Raw genomic sequence first — 20,229 nt, 5'->3', positions numbered from 1 at the left:
TAGTCATTGCTCATGCAATCTTCCTATTTTCTCCATGTCTTTAACCCTCAGTTTCTTACTGCATTTCCAGTTAGAGGAAGTAAAATCTGTATAGTCTCCAGAAGTTAAAATCCAGACTCCAAATAGTTGAAATAATCAGTTAACAGGCATCAGCAAATCTGTTACAAAATATTTCTCTGTGTGTTCAGCAAGTTAGGTAGCTCTTTGGTGGCAGGATACGTGAAAGATACCTATTTAGCTGATATGTTATTCATAAGTCAGTGAAGTACCACTAAAGATGCTGAAGCTCTGGTAATGGAGAATCTGTAATTTTATCTTTAAAAAATTGTATTTTCAACCTTTAGCCTAAGATACTGGGCTATGATATTCAAAGCTGCAAAACCTTGAATGCCTTAATGTGTGGAAAAAAAGGCAGAAGAATACGTTGAAGTATTCTTCGCTGTTTTTACTGGCCTCTCTGTGGGTCCCACCAGTTTAACACATAGATTAGGAAAACCTCAGGGCTGGAAGTTTTATCTTTTCCCTATTCTATATGATGGTATGTATTGTCAGGCTCTAAAAAAGCAGACAGTAGTAGCTGGAGAAATATCTTCTTGTGTCTTCTCATTTACCCATTTAACTGTAGGAGGTCCCATCCAAGAGAGAAATTTTGTTCCTTACAGAAAAGCAGGTGGTGGCGCATTTCAATGCCACACGTGGTTATCCAGTGAGGTCCAAAATAAACAAGATGGATGTTAAAAGTAAGTGGTCTTCCACAGTGCAGTGCAGCAGGGCGGGAGCACTGTGTAGATAATGAAGCGGTCCCTAGATGATTAAAGCTGGCTTGCGTGCTACAGACGGTGCAGTGCATTGGCAGAGCACCTTGACACCCCCGAAAGGACAAGCTGTGAAGTGCTGTGTTACCTCTCCAGGGCTGTCTGTCTCCTTCCAGGGGCAGTTTTGCAGCTTGCATTTTAACAGGAAAAGGACTGGTCTACTGTTCAGTGTATGTAATTATACATCACTGCCACCTGTTTCTGTGAGTTAATGGCATACTGATGTCACTGGGACACAGAACAGACCTGATCCTGCTAACTGTTCTCATGGAATTAGGGCTTCCAGGCACAGACATGAATGACACTGAATGCCCAAGAGCTGTAACTGTGCAGAATGCTGCAAATGCAGTCACATGTAGATTGCCTGCCTCTCCTAAATCTGCCTGTCATCTTTTCCTCTCCTGCTGTGCCCTAATTCTTCTCAGACCTTTTCACTCTGTAGTCCAGATGTTTCTCTGGTGGAAAGAGCAAGAAACTTTTGAGTGAAGAACAGGAGCAGGCAGGATTTGTTTGCATAGGGATATGTATTATTTACCCGTCAGGTTTGGGGAAATGAGGTACAAACTTCTGATTATTTTTTTTTCCCCTGTTCCTTTGTGGAATTAAAAAAGAGCCTTTGAGGGCCCAAAAAGGCTTCTAGGGCAAAGACTTCCAAGACTGCCACTCACTCAGAACATAAATTCTGCCTTTTTCAGAACAGTCAGTGTATGTTTACTGCTGTCTTTAAAAATATCTTTTGGGGTTTTTTATTTGGTGTAGTGGTAACAGTGTTGGCCATAGGCCAAGACAGCATTCATGTAAATAGGACATAAGGTTTTGTGCTTCCCCATTAAAAACAACATTGGTAGTTATGAATAAATATGACATACATGCTGTCCACCTGCTAGGTCCCATGAAAAGTTTCCATACTGGTACACCATACACTGGGATAGCTCCTTAAAACTGCGGGCCGATTCTTCAGTCCACCAGTCTACAAGGTCTCCGTTCTCATTAAAATTTCTGCCTGTAATAATAACAGAATTATGTACACAGGAAAAGAGGGTTTTGATGCAGTAAGAAGGGTAGCAAGTAAGTATAATTGCTCATGCAAAAAAACTGCTGTAATGAGGCAGTCATGCAGATGATGCTTTTTTTTTTTTTTTTGCTTTTCTTTTCTAAGAGGGCCCTATTTCAGTGGAGAAGAAAACCAAACAAATTCAGAATCAGAAGATGGGAATAAGGCTCTTCTAGGAAGCCTGGTGTGGTTGTGACCTGTCAGTGAATGCTGGATTGATCATAGTGCGGGTCTAGATATGAACGACGTGGCTGGGCAGCAGGTCTGGTAGCTAGACCCTGGGGTTCATGCCTGTGCCCACCTAGTGACACACCCTGTTCACAGTTGTGTAATTTGTGATGGGTTTTGATGTAGCCTTTGGGAAAAGCAAGTGAACAGGGAGTATTATTAAAACCCGTTGTGTGCCACAGGCCCATGTTCAGGGCTGCTGCTGCAGCCTAGCAGCTACAGGAGTGTGTGGGATCCTCTAGATCACGCTTTTGGGAGTCATCATGGGGAAGAATGCTGTAAAGCCTCAGAAATCCAGATCTGGTCTTTTATATGGAAACTTCATTTTATCTGCTTCCTGGAATGATTAACCACTAAAGCACATAATGCACTCTGTGCATTGCAAGTTTTATAACTAGAAATTCAGTGCCTTACCATTGTCATCAAAACCATGTGTGATTTCATGACCGATGACCATGCCTATGCCACCGTAATTCAGAGATTTGGGCTGGGATGCACTGAAGAAAGGGGGCTGCAGAATGCCGGCGGGGAAGACTGCAAAAAAACCACAATACAATTAAGTCCCTGCCTCATTATTCTACGTGAATCCAGTGTGAACAGACCATTTTTATGGGCTTCAACTAAAGTCATGCTGTTCTCTCAGACCTACCAGCAACAGTAAGTGAACTGACACATGGTAATGGCTGTAGGATGGTAGAAACAGATCAGCAGGACCACTCCCCTCTTCAGACATTTGCAAAATCACGATCAGCTTTTACTTTGTCTTCATTACTATTTCACTTTGTGGAAATGCAGTTTACTTTTCTAATCTACAGCACCTAGCATTCTCAGACTCCTGTGTCACTATTAAATAAACATCAGTACCATTATTGAATAAACCTCACAACATCATGGAAAGTGAGAGGGTGTTCCCCTAGCAGAGTAAGTTATTCGATTATTGCCCCCACCACAAACCAGTCTCAGAGAAAGGAATTTATTCCACTGAAAATATCAGTAACTCCCAGTAGAATTAATAAAAATAGGCCAAGCTGGCCATGAAAGAACTAGAACAAAGCGGATATTTTCACCCACTTCTGTGATCAATTTTGTAGGCTTTTAAGAAACAAATTAGTAAAAAAGAAATCATGTTGCAATTGTGATCTTTTTATATGAATATATATATGAAGATTTTTAAAAATTTATAAAATATTCAGTTACGTTTTGTATTTCATGCAGGCCTTTTCCCTGTACTTCAGCCTGTTGCAGCAATAGAAAGTATCAGTTCTCACTGTGAATAAGATGTATGAAACTCTACAAAACTTGAACAAAAAAGACTAATAGGATGACAGTTTTCACACAACAGAAAAAGAGAACAGAATAAATCAAGCACAGTTCTAGCAGTTTCTTTCAGGAGGAGAAAGAACCATAGGAAAATTGAAAAATAATAAACAGGTTAGAAAAACTCCTATTTCTGCTGTCCTGTCCAAACTGCTTCCTGCTGTCACAGTAATTCTATTACACTTTTAGTTTGGCATGGAATTAAATATTGAAATGTTTCAATGTTACTATGAGAAAGTATTGACAGCAAAGACAAGAGTGTAAATGCCATACTGCATGATGGGCTATTTTGATGACTGGCAGAACAGAGTAATATGTGGAGTGCACAGCATCAGACCACTATTCTTTTTGGAGATCACTGCTTGCAAGATCTTTGCTCAAAAATGACGCACATCAGTCAATGGCCTAGAGTGTTACAACTGTAAGTCGCTTGGAGCTCAGCTCGTCTTTTGCTTAGAACTGTAGGATGACCTTCCCTCCCTGAGGGAGACAGTTCCCCACAACTTTCAGTTCAGTTTAATTAACACCGTTACTTCCATTTTTAGAGTGAAATGTCAGAATCCATAGATTTTATTTAACTCCACCTTTCTGAAAACAACTTATTCCACCATTTCTGTTGCAAAATACAGGTCTGAAGTGGGCAGGCGTTCCTCCTACAGTGGGATACATTTCAAGTAGAGAAGTAAAGAAAAGGGAAGTGCAAATCCTTTGGGATCTGAAGGGCAGAATGCACTTTCAGCTTCGTGAATATTCAAGGCAGGAAAAGGTATAAAGTATTCCCTCAGAGTCTGTGCAGCCCTGGACAGAGGAAAACATGCTGCTTTTCTTCTTGAATGTGTTTGAGAACAGCAATGCCTTTGCCAGACTGACTTTGCACAGTACCCCCCACGGGCCAGAGGCACAGGTCAGTTCTGTCTTGCATACCTGCCTCTGGGTCAGAGGCAGCTGGGATCTAAAGGCACATACGGTGGGCCACCTTGCTAGCAGCAGCTCAGCTGATTTTTTTGAGGTTGAGCAGCTTTCTTAGGATCAGTGCTGCTGATGGAACAGTGAAGATCAGACCATATTAAAATGTAGTATCAGAGCTCTAAATTTCCTACATATCATGCACAGAACTCTTTTTTTTTTCTTTTTTTTTTTTTTTCTAAGTATAATACTAAGCTAATTCAGACATCGCTTGAAAGATCAGACTGCTTTAATTATCCTGTGGCATGCCATAGCTAAAGGATGAGGTAATAATTTATGGCTCATATTAACTGCCAGTCACCAGTTTCAGTTTTCCAAATCATGATTCCTTTTCTATGAATTGGTGAACAAAGCTATTTTAAACAAAGCCTTTGGAGCGAATTTTTGTGCTAAACGTTCAGTAATGAGCTGAATGTTCACTTAGCATTACCACCTGCCAAACTGCCTGCACTGCCTTGCCATCCTTACCCAAGCAGTGTTGGTCGGTTAAGTCAACAGAGTTTTGTCTCTCTGAAGCCATCTTGGATTTCACAGTGCTTATTTCATGTTTTACCTTTAGAACCCACTGCAAAGCCAGAACGGTTTGGGTTAACTGGGAAAGTTCACGAACCTTGGCAAAAATCACCGAAGTTTTGACTAGGATGTGAAACCTAAAAATAGGTGAGTATTGTAGCTGCTGAATTCCTACGCAAACAGCTCCATTTGCAGTGGGCTGCATTCTCTTGTCCTGTTTGTGACTGCACCAATACAAGGAGTTTTCTCCATGCCGCCTCATTCTTGCCTGCAGGATGCTGAGGCTAACAATGCTGCAGTTCCCACTATCCCCAAGAACGGTACTCTTGTGATTCTGAAATTGCAAGCAATTGCAAAAACATAGGTGACTAGCAGGAGAAGTCAGGATCATATTTACGGAATTCTGCTTTTAACAGATCACCTCACTCAGTAAAATCTGAAAATCTAGGGCTGCGGGACTTTTTTTTTGTCTTTTTCAATTCTTCAGTGGGGACAGAAATAATTAAAAAGGAAAAATCCTTTTGGAAAGTTTGGCTTAGTTTGTTTTCTTCCATTACAAACCTGATGCTATTCCTTTAAACCTGCACGCACAGAATCAAGACATGTCATCAGGGGTGCTATATTTTTGGTACAGAAAGCACTGACTGAAAATGTTAGTATGCTGTATTAAACATACCCTGTAAAAACTGGAAAAAACCTGCATCCATTTGGCTTAGTGCAGCTGTGCTTGCAGACTGAACAGCAGGGAGTGCTTTTTGCCACATAATGAAGTCTGATACTTGGTCCCAAAGCAAAGCTTCAGATTACCTCTGGTGCTACCGAAGTCCTGCTGGTGGTGCCAGTCGTGCAGATCAGTGACATTATTTTTGACACTAGTATTACAAGAGCCCAGTGGAAGAGGGTACCTGACATTTTTCACCTTGATTTAATGGTTTGTTTGATAAAAGAAGTGGGACTATATTGCAAGGCATTACTGAAGATTGAAAAGAAATGGTAATTACATCCCTGGCAATGAAAATAATGTCTCCACCAAATATTTTCTTTGGAAGCCTTCATAAATAAACAAGAAATGATATTGTTTCATTTCCGCGCAGAGCCCTGCAGGACAAGGGTTTTTTTGTTTTTAGAGACTTGTTTTCAGGAGTTATATGTGGATCATAGTGCCTCACTAATGGCTTAGGAAGGACACTGACATTTATGAAATGTGGATAATAACAATATTTTCAGAATGGGTATGACAGAAATCTTGTGAGACGTAACATTGTAAAATGGTTTGTGATTCTTGAAAGACTGCGCCGCTGTAAAGAGAGCTGGTATGGTTCACAGGATGAGAAACCTCAGTGCTTCCATGTGGTTCTAACCTTTAGCTTAACAGATATTTTAAAATTTTCTTTATATGCATTTTAATGCTTTCTCTTCTATTTTAAGTTATTTATAATCATGGATGGTTTGGGGCAGGCTCAAATTAGAAATGTTTATACTCAAAAGCTTTACAAAAACTATTTAATTGTACTGAACTCTTCTCTGACTTTTTAAATTTCACTTTTTTCCTTGGTTTAATCTACCAGGCTTCCATTTTCATTTTTCCAACAAAAGCAGCAGAACTAAATGACACATCAGACAGTGATCTTGGAAGTGATCTGGCACACTTCAAATCTTAAGAACAGCAATTAAGCATGCCCCAAAATTCCTTAAACTTTTCTTAAGCCATATGTAAAAGAATATATATTAGGACTTTGCATTTAAGATAGCTAACAGTTAAGGCTTGCAATTTAAATGGGACTGCTTGAAGGTAATGCTAGTATGGAGCCCCTACATGCTACGGGTTCGTAGTCAGATCTTGAAGTGCTATAGATGAGATAGCTGGTGAGAGGTTTTCTGAGAAGACTTTGTCTTTTGAGAAATGCTGGTTTCCTTGAGCCTCAGATGCTTTGTTCCAATTGTCCTGATTATTTTTACAGAAGGTGGTGACAGAGCCATGTAGGATTTCTGTCTGCTTGGAACCTGAAGCAGCTCTGGAACAGTGACAAACAGTCCCATGCAGCATGGGCTAAGTTTGCTTAGCACAGCTTATGTGAAGCTGATTGCTGGAGTCTTTTCTGAGCACTGGATCTTACAGCTGTGTATGGGAAAGTGCTGGAAATGAGGAGATAGAAACTGAGAGTAAGCTGGGTTCTGCACTGGTATTTCATCATCGAATGCAGAACACTTGCCTTGGTAATATGACATTTGTTTTAGACCAGTCTCACTCTCTGGGATTACTCTTGGGGAGTGCAAAGTGTACTGCTTCCTGAGAACAAGTATGAGGCGCTCTGATTCTGGCCTATTGTGCAAAACATTACAGAATTCTGAGCAGTTCAGTCAATGAACTGGTGTATTCATTAACCAGCAGGATGAAATTCAACATCCTTCCCAAAGCCATATACTAAACAAGTGTGGACAAAGGGATCGTGAAGGGGCTATAAGGAACGGAAGCCATTTGTACCTAGCAGGAAGCTCCGGGACTTTGTATTAGTATTTCCTTCAGGTAAAGGTGGTACCGTTTTACCTCCCCTTAAAAAAAACAAATTTGGTGGGGCCACTAAATTTGCTTGTTTATTAAACTTCTAGCCACTCCACACTGCTGCTGTTTTCATGGCTGAATCCCAAGCGTCTGCCCTTGTTCTGCACAAAGGCAATTCAAAACATGAACAATTCACTACAAACAAAACTGCTGATTTTGCTGCCCTTTGCTGCCTTTTGAGGCCCTTCTCAACCCCCATAATATTATGATTGTTTCACTTCTTGATTTTAAAAATACATACATACATATATATAAAAATAATTCGGCAATTATATCTGTAAACCTTACCTATCTGATTTCTACTTGCTGAATAAAAGGCATTGACCACAGCAGCTCCACTTATCCACCTAGCAACAACAGAAGAACAGAAGTTAGAATTTCAGTTCTTAATGGCAGAGTTAATGATTACTGGAACAAACCTAGAAATTGAATAACAGAATGACGGAGTAATTGAGGTTGGAAGATAACTTCTGGACATTGTCAAGTCCAACATGCACTCAGCCTTTCATTGTATGTCAGACACTCTAATGCCTTAATCACTTCAGTAGTCCTTTCCCTTCATTATCCAAACTGATTAACAATGATACTTAGTTTTTGTTTCTATTTCTGCTCACACTGCAGCACTGTACAGGCAGAATTTCCCATATAAAGAGACTGAAACACAGACCTTGAGGTTATAATGGTATCTAAACATTTGGGCATAATGGAACTTTTTTAAGATTGCTTACTTAAAAGGATTTCTGTGTCACCTGTCATTGTCATATATCCAGCTGTCTCATATACCAGTACATTATGAGTATCAGATTTGAGACTATTACCATTTTTTCCTTAATACAATGTCTTGAGGAATGAAGGTACATAGATCACCATGAGCTCTTGTGGCAGAGGCATGGCTTGATTCACAGTCCTATGGTTTAACTTAAATAATACCTACTTGCCTAGATGAAGGATTTCACTGTTACTTTTGGGTCCATCTGGACATAATGAGAACTAACGGGAAATATAATGAGTTTTAAATCTTTTTCCATTTTTTTTACAGTTTTACTGGCTTTCATCAATGATCACCTAATGAATTTCCTAGCATCACAAGCAGGGCTAGTGTTTTGATGTGGGCCATTATTGTACACATTTAATAGTGTTTCAGAAAAGATGTCAGAGAAAATGAGACCAGTTCTACAAAATCAAATAGCTGGGCCTTATACAGCTGAAGTTGTATTTCCTGGCTGTGTGCTCTCTGAGTGAAATTAATTTCTGTGATAAATGATCTATTTGATAACTGTATTGCATATGCCAGTCCTAGGCAACGCCAAGTATTCTAACAGTGGCTATTGCTTGTCTAAGTGAAAATTAATTTGCAGAATAAATTAGAACTATCAGAGCATAATCAATTGTGCTTAATACTTTGCATTCAAAGACTACCACAATTGTGGTAATCTTTGAATGTGATTAAACTTACGGTAGTTACACCTAACAAATATACACTTATAAGGGCGAAATAGGAGATGTGTTAAATCAAGCTGAAGCAACTGAACAAGCCAAGGCCAAACACAGCTTTAAGTTAAAATAGAGCAGAAGTGAGGTGGCTGTTAGGTGGAACATAAATTTTCAGTTAATGATACGTAAATACAGAACAGCAAAAGCAGCTGTTGGAACTATTTATCCACAATAATGACTATAGTTCTGAAATATGACACAGTATTTGGAAAATTCATAGTGGTCATTCCAGAGGTGTGAAGTAGATCCTTTACCTTCTGAAAAAGTGAGAGTTTGAAGAAGCAAGATGTCTGACTAGAGTGAGTCCGAAAAGTTGCAGGCTTTGATAATTTTTTTCCCCCTTAAAAAAGAAGTCTGGAACAGGACTATGCCAATGATAACGTAATCAAAAATCAAAACATGGAGTCACAGAATAATTTAGGTAAAAAGGACCTTTAGAAGTCATATGGCCCCACGTAAAGCTAACTTGATCAGGTTGCTTAGAGGCTTTTCTATTCAAGATCTGAGTATCTCCAAGAATGGAGATATGGAAATTTCACAGCCTTTTAAATACTTACTCCTCTTTGTCCACCTTTTCTCTAAGCTTTTTCAACCTCTTCTTCTGGGTAAATACTAGATTTTGAATAATATTTTCGAAGTATTCTTCTTCTTTGTAGTTCAACTAAAAAGAAAGAGGGAAAAGTACTTAGTAGTGGTGTTGCAATAAAAGATACATGGATCTGGAAAATCTAGTCTTAAGCATGATGAACTAAGCAACGCATTTTAAAGTATTTTTTGATCTACAATTAGAACTTGGTTTGCAGTGCTCTGCCACATCACAGAGCTGATATTGTAGCTCAATATATGTTAGTGGCTGTATAATATTTTCAAGAGATCTGTATTCCCTCTTCATATATATATATATTTTGTGTGGAGTTGAGCATTTGTGGTTTTGAGCCTAACCTCTGGGAGCTGCCTGCTTGAAATGAGTAGCTACCAGCTTGGTAAGCTGCAATTCCACTTTAGAAAGAACACATGAATAAGGCTCAAATGGTGTTTTGAAAAGCATACTTTGGTTCTATGTCTGTATTTTTCAAAATTGAAACTTTGACTTCTAAGACATACTCTGCCTGAACATACATGTATACTAAACACATTAGTGGAGTTACTGTTACAAATGAACCCACAAGGCAAAAGAATACCGAGGTCACATTTTGCAGTGAAAAAGCTTAGACGATTTAAATTATATGGGTCATCTGATGTCATACCTCAGAGGCTAATTCCAATCCGTGGATAAATGGGCACAGTTACTAAGTTATATACTTGCATCCACTTCAACCAGTGTTATGCCCATCTGTGGCAGCACATTTAGAAATACTGGACTGAGCACCATTGGCTCCATGTTTTATTATAACACAACTCCTCTAGAATTTATACATTCCTTTGAAACCATGAAATACCACCATCTGTACGGGATCAGCTGTACTACACTGGCTTTTAATACATCCTTATTTACACCTGTGCAACTGAGCAGAAGATTGAGTTATTCTGTGTGGATGCCTATGGTTCAGCTTCGCTGTGAGGACAAATTGAAGATTTTTTCTCTTAAGACCCTTTTCTAATTGTACTGCATATTGTGGGTACTTACCTCCTGGTACTCACTGTTTAGCTTATTGTCGTCAGTCACGATCTCATCTGGATAACCAATCCTCTCTCTGATTGCTGTTGCCTAGGGACAAGATAATTTGATATCCACAGCAAATACAGTCATATTTTAAAAGTGACTATAAATTATATAACAAATGCATGGAAGCATATAATAAATATTGGAAGCAACTGCATAAATCCCAGGATGTTAATTGTATATAGGTTTTGTTTGCATCTTTTTATTCATTGAAAGCACTGTAAAGTTTATGGCTTCTTGTAACAACAGAAAATTCTAGAAAGTATATTCTGTTCCTTCCTTTGTAAGTAAAGTTACAGAAATGTGCACAAGACAGCCAAACATACTTTGTGCTTTTGAGTTGAAAGGCTGGTTTAAACAAATAGTAGAAATCCTGAAATATATGACACATTTTACAGCACCTAAAATAAAAATAAAATTAATAACTTGATATTTTTTAATGGAAAACACATTTAAAAATTTCCAGAGATTTGTGCAGTTTGGCTCAGGTTGGGTCTGTACCCATATTTCTTAACTAGCTCCCCCATCTACACTGGAGTAGCAAAAGAGATGTAATAAATAGTTCTTTCAGTTGCTTCCCTCCCAGTTCAGGGCTCTCTACAATTGATTTCTGTTATTTACTCCAGACTTACAAGAACTGTCTGAAGCTACAATCTCCCCTTAAAAGAGAACTCACTGATGATGTCTAGCCTGCTGTTTGACTTTCTGGTTTTGCCCTATTGCTCCTAATACTGATCAAATCACCATAAATCATTCCCTCTCATTTTCAGTATTACTTCCTTGTAGATATTCACTATCTAGGCCCTTATTCAGTGATTTGCCTGGGAAGTCCTAATCTTGTACACAAATTACTCCTGTTTCGTGTGCTTATCTCCACAGAGGCCCCTTCCCATGTAAACTGGATCTGATACAGGAAGTCTGTAAGCATCTGTGCCTATATAAACAGAAATAGATGTGGTTTTGTACATATAAAACAGTGATAGATGTTAGAGTTAAGATAGATTTAAGATTTAACTTACTTTTTTTTCTGCTTTCTTTTTGGTTTCTGCATCCATCCAAGTAAGTTCATATAAGGTTTTTATAAAAACATCACGTATATCTGCAATCATTTCCTCAACCTTGGAAAAAACATCAGAATGTTACAAATCCACATGAAATGATCCAGTTATTTTTCCAAAGTTGTAATTTGATTATTACAGCCTTGTTTTTCCTGCACTAGCTGATTGAGTGTATGCTGTTTACAGGCCACACTCAAAACCTGGAGCTCAGGTTAAATAGCATGCTTCGCCTGACCTGTGGGTGGAAAAGGAACGGGCGTGAGCTCACAAGGCAATGCAATTCAGTTATTCAGGTTATAAAAAATGCATCAGATATCCATCTGTTGGATGTTGGATCAAATTACTGTGTATATGTCAACCACAAAAAAATGGTGGACCTTAAGCCCAGATTACAGCAGGACTGATAGGAGTCAACTAAGGCTTGACTTCAAGTTAATTTTCGCCAATTTTCTGTGTGACTGAAGACAAACAGACATAACCAATTGTCCCTACACCCCACGTTGGCAGCGTGTGAACTAGTGTCAGTCTCAAAGAACAAACAGTGACTATTCATTTCAGTAAGTGGTGTCCCTTGCGTGTGCGTAGTAGCTCGCACACAGTCCATCACTCGCGGGCCAGTGGTGCTTTGGGCTCAAGGCTGGCTCGTAGGAGAGTGGAGCAGGCAGATGCCTCTCTCCCTCCAAGTGTGCATATGTCATCTTCATATTTTGCATGTTATTTCACACTGTGGTCATCTGCCTGGAAAGTGGGCCAGCTCAAGGCAGGTAATGCAGAAGTACTTAGGTGCAAAGGCACGACTTCCCTAGCACATACGTTCTTGTTACTCCTCAGCAGTACACGGGTTGAGAAGCAAATCTGCAGATTAGGTTTTTTAGAAAGTGACTTGCTATATAAAGAAGGTTCATATAAAGTGTAATCAAAGCTGTGTAAAGAACTGCATGGTAAGGGACAAGTGATGCTCAGACAGCACACAGGCTAAGTTTGCTAAAAGCTTTACCACATGTTTGCTGTCTCCAGCAAATGCTTCCTCTACGTATAGTCGTCCCACTGCATTCTCCATGTTGCCATTGACATAGTTTGCACAGCGACGCCAAACAGCAGTTTCTGATGTTGTGCCATAAAGTGCCTGTGAAACATAAACACTGGGTAAGACAGTGACATGTGGGCCCACGTACAGTGGAGGAGAATGGTGACTGACTGGCAGATGTGCATTTTGAGTGAAAGCACAGCCCCTCAGTGACACATACAGGCACATCTACATGCCCAGTCTAGTGATCTGCTGAGATCTTTTTGCTGATTTCTTAAGGAAGTGGTTGCAGATCCAGTGATCTTTGTGCTAGGACTGGCACTTTCTGTAGCACATTTTAAGCACGCTGTATTTAAAACAAATGGAGGTTTGAATTAATAAGGGACCAACTAGCCACACACCCAGAAAAACCATTGTATGGGAGAGTCATGTAATGCCATAACTGTCCTAATCTTGATATTTGAAAGTAAAGTTAACAAGACAAATGCTAGTTTATTTTCACTGCATTTAGTGTAAGAAGCTGCACCTATCCTATATCATATATTATTAATTCAGTAGAAGAAAATTGTATGGTTTTTATACTCAGATTATGGTAAAAGCTTTTTCTGTTATTCCTTCAGACTCTGATATTTTTCTAAATGAAAATTCCTCAGTGAAGTCCTAAGATGTAGTGGGAGATGTCTTTCATTTATAGAGTACAAAACATGTACCTTGATGATGCAGAATAAGCAAATATGAAGCTTTATATTAAAATAGTTTCATACTTCAAAGAGTAGGGGAACAGGCCAAATAATCAATGAGTAAGACTGCCCTGTTCAGATGTGTAAAACTGACCAAACTGAACATTTGTTGACTGCCTGCAGTAATTATTATCTTTTTCTGTAACAAGCAGAATCTCCTTTAAAAAAGCTGCATATGCATGTTAAAGTATTTATGTCATTAACAGATGTAACAAAACGGCCTTAACCTTTTTTGTTGGAGCTCAGCAAACTTATAAAGTAGCAACTTCTACTGTGGAAATACAGAGGACTCTTCCATCTCCAATCTACTTGTGAAATTGCTTAGCTTTTCCTTAAAAGCCCTAAAAAATCCGCAGGATCAAATGACTGAGAAGCAACATTGGGCCCATAATGTTTGACTTTGAATGTATTACTTTGGATGCTGAAGAGTTTGCAACAAGCCAATCAGAACTGGAATAATTTGCAAATAAATGGGACTGTCCTGTTATCAAAATGGGGATTAATTTAGATTCAGAAAAACATGGAGACCAAGTACCAGAACAGTGCTTTTCCAATCCACTATCAAGCATATATCATATAAATTGTGTCCGCTTCAGCAGCGGCTTCAGTGAACACATCTAGCTTTGTGTGCAAATTTCAAAATACATTACATTTTTATATACTACATCTGTTATCTTTTGTGGTTCACAAAATCATCTTTACAACTTAAAGAGAGATTAATTTCTGCACCTTACGAAAAGCATTCCTTGTATCCTTGTAGTTACGACTTAGGCTGTTGACAAGATCCATTACGAATCGCCAGATCATGTAATTTTGAAGGTCTCTGTTGAACAAAGCAACAAAAGTTGGTAATGGTCTTAGGCTGTTTAAGTTTACTGGAAATAAACCACAAAGTACAACAGTACCCAACATACCTACCTGGGAGTGTATTTACTAAGAACAGACTTCAGCTTGATAAGGTATTCTGGGTCATAAACAATGACATGTTCAGTGTTCTCAACATTAATTTGTACAGTTGACATTATATCATTTATGAATTTTGACCAGTTGAATACCTGTAAAATCAATATGCATTAGTATATTGTTAAATCATAAAGAAACAGCATTTAGCTTGTTTTTTTCCAGTTTAACTATGTTTGCATAACACAAACGTTCTGCCTTTAGTTTTCCTAACAGCTGCACTACTTGTAGATGGAACCATCATAATAATACTAACTGATCTGAGATAATTTATATCCTCTGTGCTCCAAAATCCTAGTAAAATAGGGTGGTATTTAGCAGAAAGGTTCAAGACATTCTTTTCATTTCAAACTAACACATTAAAAATGTTACAACCCTTTCCTTTTAGCCTGGAAAAGCAGAAATGGTGTTTTAAGGAAAATTTTCAGTTGCCTTTTTGCTGTATTTGGCCAAGAACTTTCAAAGCAGGACTAACAGCCCAAATTACAATATGTCTCTGTAGCTTCATGGTATACTTGACCATCCATTCTGAAGCACATGGGAAGGACTTGTTCTGAAGTACACTGACGTCCATAAAAAGATACATATTAATAGGCTGTAAACCAGACAGACTAAATCCATGATCTATGATGAATTTTCCTCTACATGCCACAGTACTAGATACTGGAGAAGCAACTGGTTTGATATCAGGCCAGTCTGCAGCATGCTGCAACAGACAAATCCCAGCCACAGTTTAGACTTCTTGTTCTTTTTCTGCCTCTGTGGTCCTAAACCCCCATTTTCTTTATGCTGGTATTCACCTTTGCAAGAGGCCCACATAACTTTCATGACCCAGTGCCTATGAAAATTACTTTCTGTTAAGTTTTCTTTCTGTAGTGTCCATCTAGTCTGACCAGAACGTTATTTTACTGTGTGGGCACTCTCAACTGGAAATTCTTACTTGTTTGCTGATATGAAAAATAATTTCCCTGTGATAAGTCTTTGGTTAGCGATATTGTGTGCCTCGGACAGTAGATGGGTTAAAGGCCTGCCTGGAGAACGCAGGCATCCGCCTTGCTTACCAAGAGAATGTGGACTGCAGTCATTGCTCAGCTGCACAGCGCTGGCATCTGAGCCATGCAGCAAGGCTGGAAGTGGGCAGAGACACCAGACTGTGCAGCCACGTCGCTGTTCCTCCATCCCATAACCCAAAGCAACAGAGCAGTATTCACAGGAGGTTATAACCTCTGCATTCCCCTACCCAGGAAGTTCACACCTGCAGCTGATGTCATGAAAAATATTTTCACCAGTATAAAGTTGTCTTCCTCTATCTGGTACCAGCTGAGACAGACCCTTCAGCTCGCAATACAGTAGATTGTAAAGCGCTATATATTCCGCCAGTCTCTCCATTCACCTCTTTAATAAGTGGTACTGGTGTTGCAGCTAACTATATACACTGCTTCTGATTCTCCAGTTGGCCCAAGCCTTCCTAATCCATGGCCTCTGTCACCACCATTCATCTGAGAAAATGATTCAGAGCAGAAGCTGAAAATTGTCATCAAAGTTCTAGAGCTACACAGTGTTTCTACCACACTGGGTAGATACTCACTTTCGTAAGGAAAAGGAAGGTGTTACATTTAAGAAAAGCAAATAAGCTTTGTACTTTTCATCTTTTTTTTTTTTTTGCTAGTTTTCAAAAATTTTATTGTGCCTATTACTTTGAAAAATATTGGTGATTTTTCCGAGTCTATATCTTTTGAGAGGAAAGTTCTATTGGAAGAGGTAGCATCTTTCATCAGATGAACGAATGTAGCTGAGGAAAGCAGATAAGGTTTTAGGAATAGAATCACTTCAGGTTTGAAAGAGAAGCGGCAAACTTTGAGCTAATCTTGGGACTAATTGCTGTTCTATCCTTAGACCATTACAACAACGCTACCAACTCCCATCATGTGTCTTTTGAGCATTTTTGGATAAATTTAGAGCAGATGATTATTGCTGATCTGCAGCACTCCCCAGGAACTAAAAATAACCAGGGCAATACCATTCTGTGACAAGAGCAGTTAGTTTCTGACATTATGACTGTAACGGTAACTGTTCAACCAAGACCTGTGGGAGAAGGTAAACTATGAAACAAATTAAGCTAGGCAGAAGTGAACTGTCATATAATTTGAAGAACTTGAAGTCAATAAAAATAGCGGTGATTATGAAACTGTGGTAGGACTAACAGTATTTCACAGTACCTTAAGCTGGCCTCCAAAGACACGATGATGCACTCCTGCCAGTCAGACCAAGTGCTCTCCACGGAACACGTGAGTTACCCTGCTTGCCTGTTGTGCAGGGTGCTGAACTGAAGTCATTTATGATAAAAACCATCTGTGCCTAGCAAGATGTTGTTATCAAATCTTTGGCTGTTCTTTAGGCAGACATTGTGGTGCCATGAATTAAAGGTTATACTGCACAAACAGAACATGGCTCAGGGCAAGAGAAAAGGCAGAGCTGAAACGTCCTGGGAGAGCTACAGCGGGAGGCAGGGGGAGAATTTTCCTGGTTCATGGCCATGACTTCCTGGGCTCCTTTCTCTTTGCTTTGGGAGCCCATCTTAGGGAGGAAATGTTGGAAAAACAGGACTTTTTTCTCTGAATCTGCAGCTCTGGATAGACAGAGAGAGCCTGAATAGTCACACTGCAACATTTTAATCAGTTGGTGGCTGCAATCTTAACTTTTGTCCTGGGCTCTCTGGAACTGGTATGGTCATTATAGGAAGGGAACTTGCTTGTACTCTGCAAAGGATATTCTCTTGAGTTCCAGCAAGGGTTATGTATGTGCAAGTTTTGCAAGATTTATCATCCTGAATCCATGAGGGTAAGTCAAACTCGTGATTATTTTTTTTCCCCTTTTTCCTTTTCCATCTCTTTATGTTGAAGCAGAGGGCGAGATCTGCCCTCAAGTTAGGAGAAATAGGGTACAGAAGCACAGTTTTTTACATATGCTTTGATGTCATCAGATGTTTAGGTAAGCTAGTGTGCACACAAAGTATCCTGTTCAATTTTAAATGTATCTCAGCTCAAGAAAGAGATGTCTTTTTTAAAAAAAGAAGTCAGGCTTCATTGTTTAATCTCATCAGTCATAAATTAGAGGTTAAAATAACAGCTTGTTGATCACTCACCTTATGATTTATTTCCAATGAGAAGTTGTTCTGGAGTTGTGCCAAGGTCATTTTATTGTACAACAAAAGTGGATCATTTCTGTCTTCTGATTTTGTTGTTGCCTATTGAAGTTAATCATGAGAAAATTACTAAGTACATTGAGTCAGTTCACAGGAATTTTGGCAAGTGGAAGTAAAAAGAAAGAAAATGGGTATTGCTGTCTTAATACATTACTGTAAGTTTGGATTAACTGTAAAGTACCTTATGTGTAAATATGGACAGCATTTTATAGATTAAAAAGTATATAAAAGGACAGATTAAACGTACTAATTTTCTGATAGTGAAATGGACCTTTACTTTTTGGATTTGTTTTGTGTGAGAAATTAAAATCTTAGGCTGTGCGGGAACACTGACCGGAACATAGCCCCATACCACTCAAAGTGCTGAGTAATCTCTGTTAACAGTAGGTAACACTCAACACAAGAACATGCTGATGATATTCTTGGGATGATGCAAGGTGCAAAATCTTGGGAGAAAGGAATAAAGGAGATGTGCTTCTTGAGTATAAGGCAACCAGTGTGCTGTGGCAGGAATGCTGTGTGAGCATTCTGATTATGATGCATGTGCTATCCGATACGTTCCTTCTGGAACCACTGTATAGAAAGGGAGTTATAACTCATAACTCAGCCTTAGAATTGATCTAGGCAATGTGGGTTTGCACCAGTGTGTTAAAAATGTGCATACATTAACACCTTAATGGCACAGCTGTATTAGGGCCATTTCTTACAGATAATGAAAGTGTCCATGGCAGTGCTTTATGAGGCAAGTGAATCACTGGAGCCTCTCCACAGCAGATGTCAGAGGGAGGTCTCTGGAATTAGGGTAGGGTATGGACAACATACACCGAGAGGAGACAAAACCAGCACATAATGGTAAATGCTCCCTTGGTCTCTGAATACTCTCTTGGGTATCTCTGTGTTCTTTTCCTCAAACACTCGTGTGTCGCTTGCTAGCACACTACCGTAGGTTTCTGAAGTGCATTCTTGTATCCTCTTTCATACCTTTGTTCTCATGCAGAAGTACCTTGTGTGACAGCATCAGCACTCATTCCCCCCATACTCCACCCCCTTTTAACTTCCTTTTTTTTAAATGGCAGAGACATATGCAGGTACAGTAACGACTACAGAAAAAGTGATCTTGTGATTGATTATAGAGTAATACATGGGAGAACCTACATCACTACTGCCTCGAGTACTCTTAAATGTCTTGCTCAGGAGTGAGAATAGTAGATTTTACCCATAACTGTTTTGGAAAATGGTCATGCCAAGTCTGATTTTATCTATCATTTTTTTTTAAAAGATTTACGCTTCCTTTGTCCTACTCTGTTGTGCATTAAGTACTTTTTTTCTGTGATTTCTTTAACGAATTCCCAAGAGCACAAAGGCAGCTTGCTTCCAGTAACATTCAGGCTGGTGCTAAGTTTTCAAAGAGGTTAAAAACTGAGGCAATAGCAGCTTACCCACTACGAGCTGTACTCTCTACCAGCAGCAACTGCTGTAGAGACATTTCAGTTGTGGTTTCTTTTTGTACTCCCCCTTAAGTCTTTCTCCAGTGAATTTCTTCTCTTGTAATAATTTTCCATGTCTGATCTAAGCCCAGAGGTGTGTTTCTCAGGAAAACGTGAAGAAAATCAAAATCAGATGGTTTTAGTTTATACAAATGGGGGAAAGGTCTTTCTTTGCCAAACACGTGCCTTTACTATCAGTGTAACTTGAAAAATAGCTGAAGCTAGAAAATTTGTATTTAGCTTGTTTTACAGTCCTCCTCAGCTTTGGGTCCTTCTGAAACATTTAGCAATTACAAACCATGCTTTTGCTTATGAATGCTTGACAAAACAATTCCATTTGTTTTTCTCCATGCAAGTTCAAATTCTAGCTATTTCTCCAAGCCATACTTTAATGGAGAACAGTGTTTGATTAAAAATGCATTTGGAACAATCAGCATTGTGGAGCAGCTTGTGCAGGACAAACATTACTTTGTGCTGCTGCATGGCAGGCCAAGGGTTGGGAATCTACTGCTCTGATAACCCAGCAGCCCACGGGGAAAGCAGGACAAAGTGAGAAGAGGCCCAAAAGCATCTCCCAAAACTCATTTTCTGAAACAGACTTAGCAGAAACCAAGTCTGTCTCTCTCTTGCTCTTTCTTGTCTTGAAGAGCTTCTGTGAACAGCCTAAGATAAAACATTTTGCTATTTGTGAAACAGCTAGCTAACTGAAATATTTGCCCTTGTTTGTTAGAAGGCATGTCTGTCTTATTATGTGTTCCTCTTAGGTCTTCCACACCCCATATATTTTGGGTCAGCCTTTGGGCCCACAAAATAACACTAGCAAGTAACTTAACTCAGTTTACAGTTAGCTTTCTTAGGTATTAAGAAAAAAATTAGTTATTTAAAGGATAACTTTAAAATGTTTTTCTTACATTGGCAATCTCTTTCTCCAGGTCCATAACTCTTCTCATCTGTGCAGCAATCTCATTCTCATTGAAAGAAATATTTCTTTCTTGTAGGATTAGTTTAGCTACAGAAATCATGAAATCAACATAGGCAGAACATGCCTGCAGGAAAAAACACAAACATTTTAAAGACAAAACTGGAAGTATCACATACTTTGATTATTAAGATTTCACCTTCATTTTTATGAACTACAG

General features: G+C 39.1%; 1 protein-coding gene across 2 annotated transcripts in view; it reads right to left on the bottom strand.

Moving 5' to 3' along the window:
• Positions 1-20,229, bottom strand: part of MME (membrane metalloendopeptidase) — a 55,531-nt gene that overhangs the window by 15,319 nt on the left and 19,983 nt on the right. For both annotated transcript variants that reach the window (XM_080410201.1, XM_080410202.1), the window contains exons 9-19: positions 20,002-20,136; positions 17,544-17,645; positions 14,357-14,493; positions 14,168-14,261; positions 12,669-12,797; positions 11,633-11,731; positions 10,578-10,658; positions 9,508-9,611; positions 7,745-7,803; positions 2,512-2,631; positions 1,685-1,818 (exon numbers count right to left, since the gene is read on the bottom strand). In XM_080410201.1, the coding sequence (XP_080266327.1) occupies positions 1,685-1,818; positions 2,512-2,631; positions 7,745-7,803; positions 9,508-9,611; positions 10,578-10,658; positions 11,633-11,731; positions 12,669-12,797; positions 14,168-14,261; positions 14,357-14,493; positions 17,544-17,645; positions 20,002-20,136 (1,194 nt within the window). The remainder of the gene's footprint in view (positions 1-1,684; positions 1,819-2,511; positions 2,632-7,744; positions 7,804-9,507; positions 9,612-10,577; positions 10,659-11,632; positions 11,732-12,668; positions 12,798-14,167; positions 14,262-14,356; positions 14,494-17,543; positions 17,646-20,001; positions 20,137-20,229) is intronic.

Source organism: Falco punctatus (genome assembly GCF_963210335.1).
Source record: "Falco punctatus genome assembly, chromosome: 13".
Classification (NCBI taxonomy): Eukaryota; Metazoa; Chordata; class Aves; order Falconiformes; family Falconidae; genus Falco; species Falco punctatus.
Note: the sequence above shows the minus strand (reverse complement) of the source record. Positions and strands in the feature narration are given on the sequence as shown.